Source organism: Solanum pennellii, chromosome 3 (assembly GCF_001406875.1).
Source record: "Solanum pennellii chromosome 3, SPENNV200".
NCBI classification, from domain to species: domain Eukaryota; kingdom Viridiplantae; phylum Streptophyta; class Magnoliopsida; order Solanales; family Solanaceae; genus Solanum; species Solanum pennellii.
In genome coordinates, this window is record NC_028639.1 from 17,980,854 (window position 1) to 18,000,161 (window position 19,308).

General features: G+C 31.6%; 1 protein-coding gene across 1 annotated transcript in view; it reads left to right on the plus strand.

Moving 5' to 3' along the window:
• Nucleotides 1–15,514: 15,514 nt before the first annotated feature.
• The window catches only part of LOC107014339 (putative elongation factor TypA-like SVR3, chloroplastic), a 15,206-nt gene continuing 11,412 nt past the window's right edge, over nucleotides 15,515–19,308 (plus strand). The window contains exons 1-4 of the mRNA XM_015214208.2: nucleotides 15,515–15,843; nucleotides 16,042–16,151; nucleotides 16,716–16,919; nucleotides 19,031–19,207. Of these exons, the coding sequence (XP_015069694.1) occupies nucleotides 15,645–15,843; nucleotides 16,042–16,151; nucleotides 16,716–16,919; nucleotides 19,031–19,207 (690 nt within the window). The 5' untranslated portion in view covers nucleotides 15,515–15,644. The remainder of the gene's footprint in view (nucleotides 15,844–16,041; nucleotides 16,152–16,715; nucleotides 16,920–19,030; nucleotides 19,208–19,308) is intronic.

The window sequence follows — 19,308 nt, forward strand, 5'->3', positions numbered from 1 at the left end:
GGGGGGGGGGGGTGTAGATACATAAAATTTGTGATATAAAAATATTGATGAAAGAAAAAGTATTAATGAGGATGAACATAGAAATATTGATGAAAGAAAAAGTATTAATGAGGATGAACATGAGAATCAATAACATAACATCCCTAGATTTAATAAATTAGACGTGTAATAATAATTTTCCTATTTAATATTAATAACTTTTTTGATTATTTGTTTTATTTAACTTTGTGCTATAAAATATAAGCTCTTAATGATATAATATAAAGAGAAGAAGATAAGAGAAGTAGTTGTAGAAGAAGATGTTTCTTCTTATTCAATTGTATATTCCATATGGTGAGTGGTATCTCTATTTATAGTGTTGTGATATCACTTTCAAAGATCACCAAAAAATTAGATACATAGTTATCCCTTAAGATTCTTATCATCTTGGAAGCACTCATACAAGAATCCGTTTAATTCTTGAATAAATCTAACAGATAATTCACACAATATAATGAATTTATAACACCCCCCCCCCGGATATCCATAGATTATGTGCCTCGTTAAAATATTAATAGGAAAAATTCAGTGGAAAAAAAATCTTAGTGAAGAAAAAAGAGTGCACATATCTTTTGATACACATTATTTGTTGTCTCATTAAAAACTTTACATGGAAAAATTCATTGGAACAAAACCACGGTCAAGAAAAAAAAAGTACAACGTGTATTATACTCCTTCTGATTAAAACATCACTTAATTTCTTGTGATAATGTCATCCAATCTTATATAACAACTTCTTATATATTGAGAATGTCTTTGTGATCAAATCACATTCACGAAGATGTTGCATGATTAAACGCATCTTGATATATCATTACCGTCTTACCCTCAAATATTTTTCATTATGGTGCATCCGGATTTTAACCTGATGTATTACCATTTTGGTGTGATGAGATTTGAATCCACCGTCTTAACCTTAACCAACGGTATAATAGAACAAAGTACAACATGACTCACCCTTTAAGTCTTTCAAAGCAATCAAAATAATATTCAAACTCATACTATTAAAACTTTATACCTTCTTTCATTTAAGAAATTTCCTATAGCATGTCATATTCAACCAATAGTAGTATATGCCATTGGTTTCTGGTAATTGTTAGTGACTGAACACTATTGTATTCTAAATCATAAAAGTATTTTAAAAAATGCATGCCTGATTTTATGCATATAATACCTTGATTCTCATAACGAGATCAACAAAAACATGAGCTAAAGAAAAACTAAAACTCAATCTCAATTGGCTAGAATCTCGTATTGATAATGTGTTATAAAATATAAGCTCATAATGATATAATATAAAGAAAAGAAGACAAGAAAAGTAGATGTAGGAGAAGATGTTTCTTCTTATTCAATTGTATATTTCAAATGGTGAGTGATATCTCTATTTATAGTGTTGAGATATCACTTTCAAAGGTCACCAAAATAGTAGATACATAGTTATCCCTTAAGGTTCTTATCACCTAGAAGCACCCATACATGAATCCATTTAATTCTCGAATGAATCTAATGAATAATCCACACAATGCAATGAATTTATAACACTTTGTTATTTATTGTGTAGTTATATTCATATAACATAAAAAATATTGTAGCTCTTTATTTTAAATATATATTAATGTTTGCCATATTATGTAGTTTTTCCTTGTTTTTATCCTTAGAACATTTCAAAAGTGATTTCTCAAAAAAAATTAAATCACACGTAACTGATATCACATTCTAGGACACATTTTTATTTGATGAAATATATCACCAATCTCATCCATACACATTATCTACTTGATTGATTTACTATAAGTGCACTAATCTGACGGAAGCTCTATGATGACTCCACGACTAGCAGTGAATACGAACTTTACTGTCTGTTAGATGACTCCACGACTAGCAGTGAATACGAACTTTACTGTCTGTTAAAATAAAATTTCAACTTCTAACTCTTATTATTTATTTTGGATATTTTTGTTCAAAAGTTTAGGGAGTCAGTTAAATGACCCCAAACGTGTAGAAAATCACTCTTTCATATGTAAATCCTCTCATTCACTCCTAAATTCTTAGGCTCAAGTTCTTTGAAAAACACCAAGACTAAGGTTCATCTTTCAAGATTCTTCATCAATATTCGTTACTTAGGTATGTAACGCTTTCATAGTGTGTGAATGAGTTCATCCTCCCCCCTCTATTTAAATTTCAGTTAGCAAGGTTTAATTAGAATTTCAAATTCAAGATTTATTACATTCAAAAGTGTTACTTTCTCCATTATAATAAATTCTTGATTTTTGTTGTGGGTCCTTTAGTATATTATTTATAAAATGATTCTCAATAATTGAGCATGCTTGTTTCATCCCATGAACCATATTTTACTATGAAATTTATGAAAGTCTTGACATATAAGTTATTGTGCATTATCTTCATCAAGAAAACAATGTTAGTTCAAAGAAAACATAATTAATTTTAGAGAAAAGATTTTTAGTGCGCCTTAAAGTAAATTGAATGCATTGATAAAATATATTCAGAACCGTGAGTCAAAAAAAGAGTTTTAGAAAATCATAGTTAAAGTTTATTTAAGTTCAGTCCAGTTCAGTTTTTGTTTTTTTAAAAATATTATTGAACATAGACTTAAAGTATCATATTTTATTTCCCCCCTAAAATGAGACATTTTCCTCAAAAGGGAAATCTACGGTATTGAGCATTATTGCATGTTTTGGGAGTATTACTTGCCACACCTCTTTTTACGCACGGAAATTTTCCAATTAAAGTAACAATATTGATTATGAATTATTTAATTTTTTCCAGAATCGCCACTTGGAATTGAGTTATGCTGTTCCAAGTCACCTTTTTGTTTAATACCTAATAAAGAAAAAATAACTCTTTGTTTGGTCTGCTAACTAGAAATTCGGGTACAAAATTTTGTTGACCGAGGAAAAGTTATTAAGCATCCCTCGAGTCCCGTGTATCTAGCACGGTTGTTTTTATTGACTTATACTTGAAATAATGATAATAATAATAATAATAATAGTGATAATAATAATAATAATAATAATAATAATAATAATATATTATTATTATTATTATTATTATTATTATTATTATTATTGGATAATTATGTTGTAGCTATGATTTGCTCGCATTTTTTATTTGTTGAACTTTGATTTGGTTTCAGCCTAGATGCATAATCGCATTCTTGATATTGACGTTTAGAGACATAATTGTCTTCTTTGCATCACACATATTAACTTTATTTTTATAAGTCTCTACTTTAAATTAATAAAAATTAATTATATTAGTGGAAAAGTTGCGTCATTGTATCCTTGAATTTATTTTAATGTCTCCAGAAAAAGATGTGTAACCACATTCTTAATTTGAAACAATATTTTTATCGTGCCTAAAACACATCTAATGTTATAAGAAAGTATTAATTCTTTATGAATAAAATCAAATGAAATTAAATAAATCTAAACTTTTATGATACAATATAAAATTTTGGTTATTTTGTATTCTTTTATTTTTATTTACTCTTGAAGTTAATGTTAGATTAGGCCTATACAAACTATATTTTTAGTTTTAAAAGTTAATGAAAAAATTAGGCATATGCATATTGTAATTTCTTACAAATCCAACAAAACAATGATGAATTGCTAAAATAAATTTCATTCTTCGTTTGATAAATAAAACAACAATAATTTTTTGAGCTCAATAATTCCTAATTTATCATTATTAGTATCGAAATAAAGAAAAAGTTAATGTCATAACCTGTTCATTTTAAGGGATTACAACTATTGAATAAAAATAAATAAATAAAAATAAACACCAATTAAAACTACTTTCACTCATTAAAGAGATATAACACTTAACACATTCTTCATTTTAATTAAATTATGAATAAAATAAAAGAGTAAGAAAACATATCACATAGTTACATTAAATTCCATGAATAAAATAAAATAAAGAGATAAGGTAAAGTTGAACCTTAGATGAAGAAATAAGAACCGCAAAATTTTGACCAAAGCTCGATTAGAACACTTACAAATCTTTGTTTTTGTGTGGATGTTTATTATATTTTTGTTGGGTTGCTTCTTGGGTTTTTGTCGTGTATATATGTTGTAGTTGTATATTGTTATTTTTTTTGTGTTGTGCGTCTGTGTGTATGTTGTGTGTAAGGCTGGCAAACGGACTGGTTTTTGGCCGGTCCGGTCCGGTTCCAGTCCGATTCCCGTACCGGTCCGTTCGGTACCGGTTGAACCGATAACGAACTGGTCTTTTGGTATATCGGACCGGTTCCCGGTTTTTTATCCGGTTGAACCGGTTCGGTAAGAACTGGTTCCGAACCATTCCGATCCGGTAAGAACCGGTTTAGTCGGTTTTTCAATTTTTTTTTAATTAAGGTGGCCGTTTTATGACCGTTGGGCCCTTCTAGCCGTTGGGCTGGGCCCAAAACGGTCAACTATCACCCCCCACCGCTTTCTTACCCATTTACACTATAAATATACCCTTTTTTTCAATTTTAAATCACAAATTCACTACTTATACAATCTTATACAATCTCTCATAGTCTCAATTTTAAATATCTCATAAATTATTAATTATTATATTGTGATATTGAGTTGGAGTTTAAATTTCGAAAGCTATAATAGGCATCTATCAAATCCGGCTTTGGTTATACGTCTACTTTTACGTAGACGTTTGGTACATTCGTTCCAACTATCAACTTTAATTGTTATTTGTTTATTAATTTAGTTGTTTTATCTCTTTTGTTATATTATTTTGCTTGTTTTTCTCATAATATTTAATTATTTTAAATTTTAACATGAATTCGGAAAGAAATAGTGGTAAAAGACCAATGTCGAAATTAAAAAATAAAAAGGGAGGAGTAAGTAGTTCTTGTTCTAAAATTTGCCACCTAGATATTTAGTTAATACTAATGATTATACTTGTGTTAATGAAACTTTTTTTACGTCACCAAGACCTATTGAATTTAATTCTGAAAATGAAGTAGATCATGAGTCTTTAAAAGACATTATACTAATTTTGAGGAAGAATTAGAAGAAGAAGTAGAAATAAATGAGGAAGATGAAGAGACCCCTACCCCGACTAGTCCGGTTACTGAAGTCTCCCCTTTATCTACTTTTTCAAATGTCACCGTCGTACGTGTTAAAAGATCGTTAGTATGGAAATTTTTGATACAAAATGAGGAGAAAACTACTGTTACGTGCACTAAATGTAAATTGGTAATGAAACATGTAACTACGGGTACACAAGGGGGAACGGGACGACTAAGAACACATTTACGAAAGTGTAATAAAGAATTTGCTCGCCTAGATGATATAGAAAGAGCTAATAGAAATGGAACACCCATACCCGAAAAGTCTATGGGTGTTGGAGGTTCTAATATGGTTCAAGGTGTATTAAATATGTCTAACCCGGCTAGTCGAAGCACACACCGCACGTATAGTAAAGAAAAAGATCGTAGAGAATTAGCTAAAATGGTTGCTGTTTGTGGTTTACCTTTTTCATTTCCTTCACATCCTGGTTTTGTTCATTATATTCGAGAATTATATAACCCAGATTATGAAAGTATTCCAAGAAATACAATTAAAAGTGATCTTTTTAAATATCAAAAAGAATATTCTCATTTTCTTTGTTGTTTATTTGCTTATTATGATGGTAGATTATCTATTACTTCTGATATGGGACGTAGTCCTAATGGTAAAGATTATTTTACACTTACTGTCCATTGGATTGACCATGATTGGAACATGCAAAAATATTAGCGTATGAATATGTTGAAGAAACTAAAACCGGTTCTTATATAGCATCAAAAGTAGGCTCTATTTTACAATATTATGGAATATGTGATAAAATAATGAGTGTCACTTTAGATAATGCTTCTAATAATTTAAGAGCCGTTGATTATTTAAAAATTAGACTTTGTCCAATTGATAATGATTGTTTTCATATTAAGTGTGCCGCACATGTTTATAATTTAATTGTAAAAGATGGTATTTCTCAATTTGGAGTTTCTTGTGAAAAAATTAGACTTGCTTGTAATTGGATTTCTAAAGCTAAAGTAAAAGCTAGAATTACAGAATTTAAAAATCGTTGTAATGAATGTGGACTTGCATATAGAAAAATTCCAAAAGAAATATGCACTAGATGGAATTCTTCATTTGAAATGCTTCAAGTTGCTTATGTTTATCAAGAACCGCTACAATTAGTTTTTAATGCTCATAATGCGGATCCGAGTTTAAAAATTGGCTTTGAAGATTGGCAAAATACAAAAGAACTGATTGATTTTTTAAATGTTTTTTATAGAGCAACAAATGCATGTTCTGGTCAATATTATCCTACTATTTCTTCTGTTTTAGTAAATATTTGTGCTATTTCAATTGAATTTGCTAAATATAAAGGAAAAGAACAATTTAAAGATTCACTTGCTTTTATGATTGAAAAATTCAAAAAATATTTTTTCCCTATTCCTCAAATCTATTTGACTGCTACTACTTTCAACCCAAATTATAAATTAAGAGGTGTTGAAAGAATGGTTGAAAAGATTTATGTAAATTTAGAAATTAAAGATGATGAAACTCCTAGTGTTGAACAATGTAAAAGTAGCATTTATACAAAAGTTAGAGATTTATATAATGCATATAAAGTTATGGAAAAAATATTCCAATAGTTGAACCTTCATCTTCTAAGCCTAAAAGTGATGATACGGATGATTTGATGGATGAATATCTTGAGCTTGAATCTTCGACTAATAATGATTTTGATTTATATTTCAACCAGGCACGGGAAAATATTAGGCATGAAGAAGGACAACTTCAACCTCGAATATTAATATGGTGGAAGAATCGTGAAAATCAATTTTCGACCCTTTCTAGGATTGTTCGAGATGTGCTAGTGATTCAAGCATCATCGGTCGCTTCGGAGCAAGCCTTTAGTGCTGCGAGATTTATGATTGGAGATCATCGATATTCATTAGCAAAGGACAGTTTGGAAATATCGGTGTTGTTTCGAGATTGGGTCAATGCCGAAAGAAGAAACACCGGATTACCACTATTAAGTAGCCATATAGAAGACCAAATAGATGAAATATTTGGTGAGAATAGTGATGGTGGCATGGAAGTAATGGAAGAAGAATGACAAATGCCAATTCCAAAAAATCTTTCTTTTCAAATGATACTAAATTTACAAAAAGAATTTTAAAAAAATGCAATTGTTAGTATAATAATTACTATTCAATTCCTCCTAAATTATGTACTCTTATTCTCATTCAATTATTTGTATTGTATAATTTATTTATTTGAATAAATATACGGCTATTCGCCTTGATTTTCTTTTATAATAGTCTCTTCTATTTAATTCATGTCATTTTATAAATTTAATTTTTAATTATTTTAATAAAAGTTTAAATTAAAACTTTAAATTCAATATAAACTTTAAAGTTTAAATTCAATTTCAAACTTTAAATTCAATATAAATTTTAAAAAACTTTAAATTCAATTTCAAAATTAAGTTCAATATAAAACTTTAAATGCAATTTGAAACTTTAAATTCAATATAAACTTTAAAGTATAAATTCAGTTTCAAACTTATATAAACTTTAAAGTTTTCAATTGAAGTTTTTAATATAAATATATAATATTATATAATAATTAAAATAATTAAAATTAAAAAAAAAAAGGTACCGGATGAACCGGTAAGACCCGGTTCCAAACTGGTCCAACCCGGTTACTAACGGACCGGGCGAAACAGGTTGGTTTTTCTGGTAAATCCGGTCCGGTAAAATCCGATACCGATAAGAAAATCCGGTAAGAAAAATCCGATACCGGTCCGATTTCCGGTAAAAACCGATCCTGTTGACCCGGTCCTGTTCGTTTGCCAGCCTTAGTTGTGTGTAAATCAATTTTTTCCTCTTGCTGCGTGTGTGTGTTAATATAGTTTTTTTAGGGAAAATGGAGAAGTTTGGGGTGTGCAGGTTGATAGTGGGTGTGGGATAGTGTCACACCCCAACCCTAGGTGAGGCGAACAAGTACCATAACATGAACACATGCTTTACAAGTGACCTATAATTAGAAATTAAACTACTATGCAGATAGATTTACTGATGTCATATACACCACTTGTTGACTAGCTGAATCAATACATGTGACAAGTTAAACTATGAATACATATGATAGTTTTACAATGTCTACAAAGTCTCTATTGGAATCCGTTATTGTACCACTGTGAAAATACACATAGTAAAGACTCAGCAAAGTCCCGAATCAACTTGGGTCTCACCATCAATCGCTGAGTATCATGTGCTTCTATTGGGGAGATCTACTAGCTGAATACTTGTACCTGCAGCATGAAGTGCAGCGTCCCCACTAAGGGACGTCCGTACGAAAGAATGTACTGAATATGTAAGGCATAATACAACCATATGTAAAATGAGAACTCAAGTAAACCTAATATCAATAGATAAATATTAAATACCACCTTTGCTTATACTTGTGGAATCGTGTGTGTTCCATTCTTTTCTTTACTTTTATGTGCATTATAATATTTGTAAGATATATGATACAAATGACCAGCTGATCAGCGGTAGAAGAGGATGACCCATGCTAGGTATTTTAACCCCTGAGATGTTATCCTCATAATTCCACAGATTGGGATCAGCATATGCTAGCTTTCACCCCTGAGCTGCCACCCTTCCATACCAATAGGGATCGACACATACTAGACTTTCGCCCCTGAGCTGCCACCCTTCTATACCAATTAGGATCGATCCATGCTAGGCATTTTCCCCTGGGCTGCCACCCATAATTATAACGATAGCTTCAGTTAGATTCTTTAATCTTTGAGATTGTTCTTTGATGTTCATAACTCTTTTGAGATTGTTGTTTGGATAATCATGAATCTTTTGAGATTGTTGTTTGGATAATCATAACTTTTTTAAGATTGTTGTTTTGGTGGTCATAATCATTGTTGAGATTTGAAACTATTGACCAGTAGTAGAATACATACGAATGTGGACTTACGATAATGACAATGACATGGGAAACAAACATGACACCAACGTAATACGTAGGAGCTTCTATGCCTCAGTAAGCATTTCGATATTTCAAATTGAAGCACATATCAAGTGACGAAATTTAATTTTCAGCCAAGAGATTTGAACTCTATATGATAGGAAAATACTCACTAACTAATATCAAAGACAGGTATACATGAGTGTAGAACCAAGGAAGAATGTGGACAAATTCAACTTAAGGACGGATACATATTCCTAGTAAGTACATATAAATGTACAATAGAGCAAGTAGACATCTTGTGAGGTAACATAATAGTCAAACATAATGTGGAGTAATAACCAATAAAGGGAACATATGCACATGTGACAAAATGACATATATGATGAACTAGACAATTGAAAGACGTTGGCTTGATATGGGCAGATTGTATATCCAACATATAAACATATGTACCATGTATAATCTAGGATCACTTTGATATATATAAGGGAATACATGTCCAGCGTACTTAACGATGAAACAAGTTTAAACGTTGCATTCTAATACTTGGTAGAGTGAGCATGCACATTTAGTAATAAACTCATATTAGAGTACTCACTTTAATGCTCTACGGAGTAGGAACTACAATTATGGATCAGTAGGGGACTTAAAAAGCTTACAAGTGTTAGATTCATGCCAAAGAAATAGGAAATCGAATGACCTTACATACTTTGCTGCACTACTTTGGATATTACAATGAGTTAACCATCTTCCATGCATATTATTTATCTACAATAGAGTAAATAACAAAATTAGCATTAGTTTCTAATAAACAAGTCTGGGCTACTTGGTCAGACCAAAACAGTAATTGGCAGTAAATCTGTAATTGATCCCATCAAGGGTGTTCTTCTCACCCATTCTCCTCTATTTTTTTCATATACTATACAACCTTCTTATATGGTCCTCACTCCTCGGCTTCATAATGTTTGAAAAAGAATATACAAAGGGATGGCATGAAGTAAGTTCATGCAACACTCAATTTAGTGGTGTATCACTACACTTTCAATGTTCTATCCTACAACCAGGTCCGAAGACTCTCTGCACATATCCAGCCACCACCCCTTTATTTTACGGTACACAAAATAGTCCCTAAGCATCACAATGGGAAATAATAATATGAACATACGACTTCCAATCAACATATCATGAGTTTCAACTAACATTATCTTTAAGATGCTCAAACGAGCTCACAATAAAAAAATGTAAGGGGACTCCACCCTATGGATTTCCCAACCAGCACATCCTTCCTCCAAGCTCACACCATATAGATACAACACACCTTATTTCATTACACATAAAAACTTTCACAAACAATGCAAGGACAAGAGAGGGATGGAAATTTTCATAACTTACCTTGCTGGACAGAAACCTCACTTGCTAAGACTTGGATTCTTCAAGGTTTAGGTTGTTCTCTCCCCCATTAACTTGATGTTAAATCGGATTATTATCTTGAATTCCTCAAGGTGGTACTTGTACGTTAAAAATAAAGGGTTTGCTTCAGATTTTAATATTGAAGCTATAAACCAGAACTATTGGAGTTTATATTGATTTTCTTAGGAGAAATTTTCTGGAGAATAAGTGATGAAGGAGATGTGATAAGCTTGAGTGCTTTAGAGGTCCCTTTTGGACGTTTTTACTTAATAAATTGGAGAAATAATATGGTCCTTTACTTTTAAGCAAACAGGTGCATCACCTCCTCAAGTTCTGCCACAAGTTTTTAAGTAGGTGCATCACCTTCTTTTCCACTTCACTTAAAATGCAGTCCACTTATTCTAAGTAGGTACATCACCTACTTGTCACATACTAGAATAGTTTAGTCAAGCAAGCACGTCACTTATTTTACACCATTTTCTCAATCTTAGTTTCTTAAAAAGATTGTAGCACTAATACGCACTTGAGAATTGATTTTTACATTGAACACCACCTTTCCCCAGTATGAATTGTTTTTGAGTTCACTTAGTCGAATATGTGTTGGAAGGCACGGGGTATTACAACTTTAAAAATATTCTATTGTCACCAATCGCATAGGAAACCGAGTTCATAACTATATCACAAGGAAATTTTTAAGCGTCATATACATAGAACTAGTACACGTAAATATGGGATGTTACATCCTCCCCCCTTATGATCATTTGTCCTCGAATGATGGGTGAAGATGATAGTTTGGGTAACCTAGGAAATTTATTTGGAGATTTGCGAGAGTTCCCATTATAAATAGGACTATCCAAAATCCATAGACTAATCTAAAACACATATATACAAGTCTAACATGAAATCTCAATTAATATGGTTCATAAAATAATAAAATGACAAATTAAATCTCTTTCCTGACCATATAATTCACTGATGATACACAAGTAGAACTCATACAAACAAGGAATTTAATATACGTACTAAACACAAGACATGCAAATGACATATCAAATGAACAAATGCTAGTAGGACTTATGTTGATGTTTTGAATGAGGAGGGTTATTTAGGTTCTTTACCATCTTCTATTCCCAAGTATATTATGTTATATTCTATTCCTTCTCCAATACTTCAATGGAGGTTACACATTTTGAGCTTAACTTTCGGGCCTTAACAATCAAGAATAACTATAGTATCTCTCAATTTTCTATGTATATGAACGGACAAATAAAATCATAGGCCTAACCTATCGGGGCAGTACTTTCCCTTCTTTTTATCTCATGACGCTTTTCAGAGGTGAGTCTTATAAGAACGTATAGTTGTTAATATAAACTCTATAGTTTTATGCCGCACCTTCGAATAGAGAATTATGCTAAGTTATATATCCATGGTTGATTAAATTTACATATATGCCCAACCTTTTGTGATCAAAATTTTCACTACATAATAATACAAGAAAATGTTTTCCCAAATTGTTCAAAACTCAAATCAATAAGCACAGAGGGCATAGTATACGAATGAATAAGTCACATTGGGTATGCCACATAGGCAGACTAGCCCAAAAGGGAGAGCAAGGTATACACACATTAAGCTATAGAAATACACGGTGTACGCGCTCATATGAACTTAGGGTAGCGTGTGAGAGAATGAACTATAGGAAATGTAGGAATGAACTAGATGATCACATGATGCATGAGTACATAAGCTAAGCAATATATAATTTAGTTCGGTTAAAAATTATGTGTCTACATTACTGGCATTGATTTGGGTAAGAGTCAAGACAACTCAAACCCCATATATTGTGGGACCAACATAGATAGGACCATGCCTTTGATTCAAGCGATTCCTCACCTCGTCTTGTTAAGGGATTTTTAGATTGATCCGTAAGTTTAGTTTTGTTGTCCTATGATCCGGTAAAGTATAAGATGACTCTAGTAACGTGTGCTAGACGTTGTACATCACAAGATTCATAGTGATGGTTGTAAGTCAGAGAAATTCCCCAAGAAAAATTAAATATATTCTTTTAATGTTTTCCAATTATTTCATATCTCATTTAAAGCTTTAATCATTTTACTTTAGATTCATACTTCACTTTTAGTCAGGTTACTTTCGATTTCTTTTCAATTTATTTATTCAGGTCAATTATTTATTTCATTCAGTCCTATTGCATATGGTACATTTCATGTATTGATGCCATTTGGGTTGCATCATTTTATGATTCAGTTATAGGTGCTCATAATATCAGGCGTTTAGTGAGATCTTTTTTCATCAGCAGTTGGGGAGACCTTCGAAATATTACTACTACCAGATTTTCACTATTGAAGAGCTCCAATTAAGTTAGTTTAGTTTATTCAATTTTTAGTGAAATAGTTAAGTAGTCATGGGTCTTGTTCCGACACTTATCTTCAATTGGTAAAGGCGTCATAGATAGAGAAAGTTAATGAGTCAGTTCAATATTTAGTATTCAAAAGTTTTAAACATCATCATCATCATCATCGTCATTCTCATCATTTATATTTAGAGTTATTTCAAACTTTTGCATGATATATTTTTAAGTGATTTTAAATGTTTATTTTATAAGATTTCTGCATGTATGTTTAGTCTTTTGCTCAGTAATCAGTCAAGTCAATGATTTGCTCGAGACCATCAATGGTTTTCAAGTATAAGTCATGTATGGAGTGTAGATTTGGAACGTGACACAAACGACATATCTTGTGCTATAAAAATGATTGAGGAACTCTTGCTCTAAATTCTCCAACAATCTATGAAACCAAGTTCGAAATATGTATATCAATCAAAGACATTTTCTTTGAGAGATGGAATGAACTGTTTGACGAGATAATCACCATATGTTCCAACTTCATTGCAAGTCTTGACAAAATGCGCTATGTATATTGTTTGAGAGTTTCTTTACCATAAAATTATTGGATCATAGGAGGTTGATAGCCCCCAGGCATCTCCAAGTTATTTTTGTGTATACGACTTTGCATATGTGAGATAAAATTTGAAGGAGGACTCAGATTGTCTTTGATGCCATTTATTGTAAAATCCATCAATTGGAATCAAGTCTTCAGTGAAGAGATGGATATCTTTAATATTTGTTTGCTTTATGCAATACTCTTCTTTGTCTTGAATTCTAAGAAGCTTTGTGGGTGCTTGACTTGATAGTCTTTCAATTATGTTATCCATCTTATTTGTTAGTTAGAAATGCTTAACATATTGTTCGTGTATACACTTTGTCAAACCTTCAATTGCTTTAGTCAAGATTGTTAGTTATTCTTCTAACTTGAACTTGACCTTAATCTTGACTTGTACTTGGATTCAAGGACCTTCTAGCTTGATTATGAATCTTGATTTGTATTTAAATTCAAGGGTTTTGAGCTTGTTCTTGAATATGATGGTTTTGATTTTGAGTGCTTGAATTCTTGAACTTGTAGCTTATAGAGAAATTTGCAACGTTTGATTCACGAGCTCGCTTTGTCTTCTCGTTAGAATTTTAGTGTTTTTTTTCTAAATTACAAGAACCTATATTTATAGTTATAGAATGAGGGAGTAATGCTGAAAATAGGTTTTTCTTCAGCCTATTATATTTAAGTGACATGACATATAAGACTTTAGCAAATTACACTCTTTGTAGCCCAAGTTAATGGACTAGTCCAATGAAATTGAGCTTTTAAGTAAGTTCATATTTATAGGATTTAAATAATCAGGGATAATTTCAGAGACCTCCCTCGATGTTTTGCTCTATAAAGCTCATCTCCCCTATGATTTACGATATTATGCCTAACTCTGTTATTTTGATTTCTATAACCATTTTTTAGATATATTTAAGATAAATATAAATTAACAATGATTGTACAAATTCGTCCTTCTTTATATTAAGTTCTTCATATAATTAAAAAATAACTTATTTGATAAATACTTCAAAAACAAATTCAAATGAAGAAATGTGTATTTTTGTTGTTCGGTAAATAAGAACACATGTATACCGTATTTGGAACAAAAGAAACTATGAAAAATTTCAAGGGAAAAGATAAGAAAGCGCCAACAGATTGAAAAAAATAGTTATCCAACTTCACACTCGAGGCAACCATGATCAACTATTGCATAACTTAAATAGTTATCCTAACTAGGACATACAAATATTGTCTAGTTTTCTCAGTACAAAAGAACCTTTTTTTAGGTCTAGTTCCTAGAGACTACTGAAACTAGTAATCTGTAAATGATTCAATTTTGGTTAAATAAAAGTTCTACATTTGACAAAAAAAGCTTATTTGTGCTAATTTATTTCTAAAGTACTTATAAATAAGTTATATTTTTTTAAAATAATATGCATTAATATGAAGAAGTTAATATAAAGAAGTACAAATTTATCAAGTCATAATTGTTTTACATTTACTTTAAATAAGTTTACAGAATTATTATAAAAAAAAATTAAAACAAGAGAGATAGACTTAATATTGCAAATTAGAGGGGAGGTGAATGTTATAGAACAAAACATAAAGGAGAGTCTCCAAAATTGAGTTGAATGTTATAGAACAAAACATAAAGGAGAGTCTCCAAAATTATCCCAATAATTAAGTGCTTGTTTAGTTTGCCTTTTGGTTTATGACTTATAAGCCAAAAACCATAAGTTAAGATTTCTAACTTATTACTTTTGATTTATTTTTGTTATGTTGGCTTTAAAATAAGCTTATAAACACTTTTTAACTTTGTTAAGCACTTCAAAACTGTTTAAAAACTATTTTGACTTTAAAAAAAATAAGTCAATCTAAACGGACATTAATTTCATTATATTAATCCACAATATTTATTTGGACTAATATATTCAAAAATTAATATAATGCTAATCATTTTATGAATTTATATCCTATAAATTCTACATAATTACAATACTAATTCATCTTATCAATGATTATATTCCACTATGCAGATGGAAAAATTATTTTCTTGGAGAGTTTATTAATTTAGAAATGTTTTATATACATTGTTTATCTAGTCAAAAAAAAAAAAAAAGTAATCCGAAGTGGGAATTGTTGGTTCTAAGGAACCCCCGTCTCCCTCTAATACTAGTAGCCTCTCACTTCAATCCTCTATTGCATAATCCTCTATTGCTCTGAGAAAAGTGAGTGAGAGAGAGAGAGAGCAATGGAGATGTCAATGGCTTCTACAACTCCATGTTTCTCCCTCCCCAAGAAAACTTTTTATATTTCCACTCCTCTCCTTAAGAAACAATTGTTTGGTACTACTTTGCCTTGTTGTTTATCTGCTAAACTACCCCTCAAACTCAACCCAATTCATACTTCTATAAAATGCGCTGTTTCTGAGGCTACTCAAGCTCCATCAGGTTAGTTGTATTATTCATTCTCTGCCCTTATCTTTCTGTGAATAATTAAGTAATTGGGAGGGGGAATTTCTGATTCAGAATTCTTGTTGTGGTAAAATTCAGCTTGTTTTGAGGAAAAAATGGTACTTTGGAAAAGATGAATTTTGTTGTACAGCACATGTAGTTAATGATTGCCTTTCTGTGTCTTTACTGCCTTAGAGAAGAAGAGCCAATTGATGAGGAGAAGTGATATACGGAATATAGCAATTGTTGCACATGTTGATCATGGGAAGACTACATTGGTTGATTCAATGCTCAAACAAGCAAAGGTTGGTAATGACATGACTATCATTATGTTCTTATGGTACCTTTTTATCTTGGCTAGTATAAGTTAATGCTATGCAATTTAAACGACTTTACTATCCTTATGGCTTAATAACATGCTCTTCATCCTCAACATTCTATTGAGATATTCATGTTGGTAGAAAAAGTATTTTTCTAAGTTTGGTGAATCACAGTGTTGAGTGTTGACTTCCCTCCTCTTTAATTTAGAGCAAGTTATTAGGAATGGTGTTGGTGATTCTTGAATGGTATTGGGAGAAATACCTGGTGCTTAAGAATTTAAGAGCAAGTTATTAGGAATATTGTTTGTGATTCTTGGTGGAATCTGTGTATTTGATGTTACACCTTTGCTGTCTGAAAATAAAAGAAAGTGTTCTTTTATTTTTTTAAAAATAATGTTATAAAACCTCTTCCTCTCCTCAAAATCATCATAAAACTTATAAAGTTTAGTTTAGAAGTTGATATCATTGTTATGTTTTTGGGTTGATTTCTCTTTAAAACCATTTGAATAAAGTATTAAAGTTCAATTTTATTGCAATTTTCCATTGCAGGTTTTTCGTGATAACCAGTTTGTACAAGAAAGGATCATGGACTCCAACGATATAGAGCGTGAAAGGGGAATAACAATACTTAGCAAAAATACATCAATTACTTACAAGGATACAAAAATCAACATAATTGACACTCCAGGGCACTCTGACTTTGGTGGTGAAGTAGAACGCATCCTCAATATGGTTGAAGGAGTTCTCCTTGTGGTACTTTGATTACATCTACTACAAACTTTATAAGAGGGACCGTTTCCTATTTAATACTATCAATCATGATGGCTGGGTTTTCTTAGTTAGTTTTTTCTTTGCTCTTCTGTGCCAAGATTTGGCTATGTTTTTGTTTACTTATTTAGGTTTATTTTTCTGCTGGTTAAAAGAACGAAGATCTGAAAAAGGTAAAAAAAGAAAAAGCAGTCAACCAGGCTAAGTTTTTAGGACAGGGACTGAATATGCTAAGTTAATGTGACATTGCTGTCAATTTCAACTTACTGTTAGGCTTCCGTTTTGAGTGTAAATATTAGACCTTTATGAATATGTTACTACAGGTATTTGCTTCATTCTCAAAAATAGTATTTGCTTCCAAAATGTGAAGTTCATTTGGATCACTTGACATGAAAGAAAGGAGATTAATTTGATGAAATGTAGGTTTAGAACTGCTTAAAATGTTAATTGTAGTTTATGAGTCCCAAAAAATATTATTTAGTAGTTTAATTTGCAGCAAGGTAGTTCTAGATCGCTCAAATTATTAAATGAAGATGAATAATTGGGGTTGTTAGCCGGCTAATCATTGATCCCTTTGCTGCTTCTACTTTGAGCAATGAATTATCTACTTTGCCCCTTTCCTTTTTCTCTTTTATCCAGGTGGGTACCAAACTGCGGATTTCGGGAACCGTGGAATTGGAAAGGTGTCCGAGTTTGACTCAATAACTTGTACTTTAACTAATTTAGCAAATCCCTTAGGCCTTAATCCTAATAATATGTTTTCTTTTTCAACATTAAATCTATATGATTAGTGAGGCTTAATGTTAAATCACTTGGTGAAGAGATGAAATACATCTCCTTTCATCCCGTTTTATATTAGGAACTTACACCAAAGCATTATTTGGCACTTTGATTACAATTCAATTTGTTGTGGTAAATAAAGAATTCAAGTTGCTGTTGGATTTCTGGTACGAGGTTGATTTCGTAATTAATACGTTATTGCTCTTACTTTAGTTTGAATCTTTTTCATGTTGGTTAGATAATCAAAATTAGGTCACCTGTCTTTGGTTATAATCAGAGACAGATCCTAGATTTGAAGACGACGGGGGCATTATTATCTTAACATAAACGCCAACAAAACTTCCAATGAAGGCTGAGGGATAGTTCCGTGTCAGGCTTGTCACTGGTAGTGTGAGCAGTGCTGAAAACACAAGTATATAGGTCAAATAAGGTTCTACACTAATAATTGAACTTTAACACTGTTTAAACAATTCAGAGAGATGCTCAGTGGTTAAGATTGTGCAAAATGTATGAATTGTTGCAGGTTTGATTCTCAGCTCTCTCATTTTTGCTTATTGTTTCCTGAAATGGATTTAAAATCAGATGTTTAACGTTGATACTATAAGCCATTTAAATTTAAACCAAAAAAGAAATTATAGAAAAGGGACATTTGGGATTCAATCCCGGGCCACAGCTAAGGGAAGCAACGGCTGCACCCAATGTGCTCCCAGCCCGCTTTCCTTTGTTTGGGTGCACAAAATAAAATATATTAGTTTCTCAAGGTATATACACATACATAAATATTCCAAAGTAATGGGCGCGTGTGCACCCCCACCCTTCCACATGGTCCACCTATGGTTATAATTGGGATGTAAAAAGTTGGTGACTGCCATAAATATTAGAATAATGCTTTCATCTGTGATACAGCTTCACAGTTTTACATTACGCAATAACAAAAGAAGTATGTGATTACAAAGATCTAGTGCATGCTTCACAGTTTTGAGTTGATGGAACTGTTTGCTTCCTTTTTATGAGCCAGGAATATTATAGTGTTTTCTTCTGTTGTACACATTGTTTTAATCTATCTTTCAGTGCCATTTATAGTCACATTGTAGCCCTTTTCTTTTGGTTAAATTCTTAAAATGCTTCTTCTCTCATGGTGGAGTTTCTGCTTTTTTGCTATTTATGCCTAAGTATTTATTGTCTCTGTATATTATTTTCCTGATGGATTTTCTTCACATAAACCTACTATCATGGTCTCTTCTATTTTTGTTTCTTTTGATAACCACTATAACTGTGCTCTTTTTGGATTCACCCTGCTTTCTGTATATTTCTAGGTAGATTCTGTTGAGGGTCCAATGCCACAGACAAGATTTGTCTTGAAGAAGGCTCTGGAGTTTGGCCATGCTGTAGTTGTTGTAGTCAATAAAATTGATAGACCTTCTGCTCGTCCAGAGTTTGTTGTCAACTCTACATTTGAGCTCTTCATTGAACTTAATGCCACCGATGAACAGGTACATTTCTTGCCATCTGCTTTTCAGAGTAAAAATGTAATGTATCCTTGATATTCTTTTTCATTCATCTTATATTAATTGAATACTGTCCTTAAAGCCCC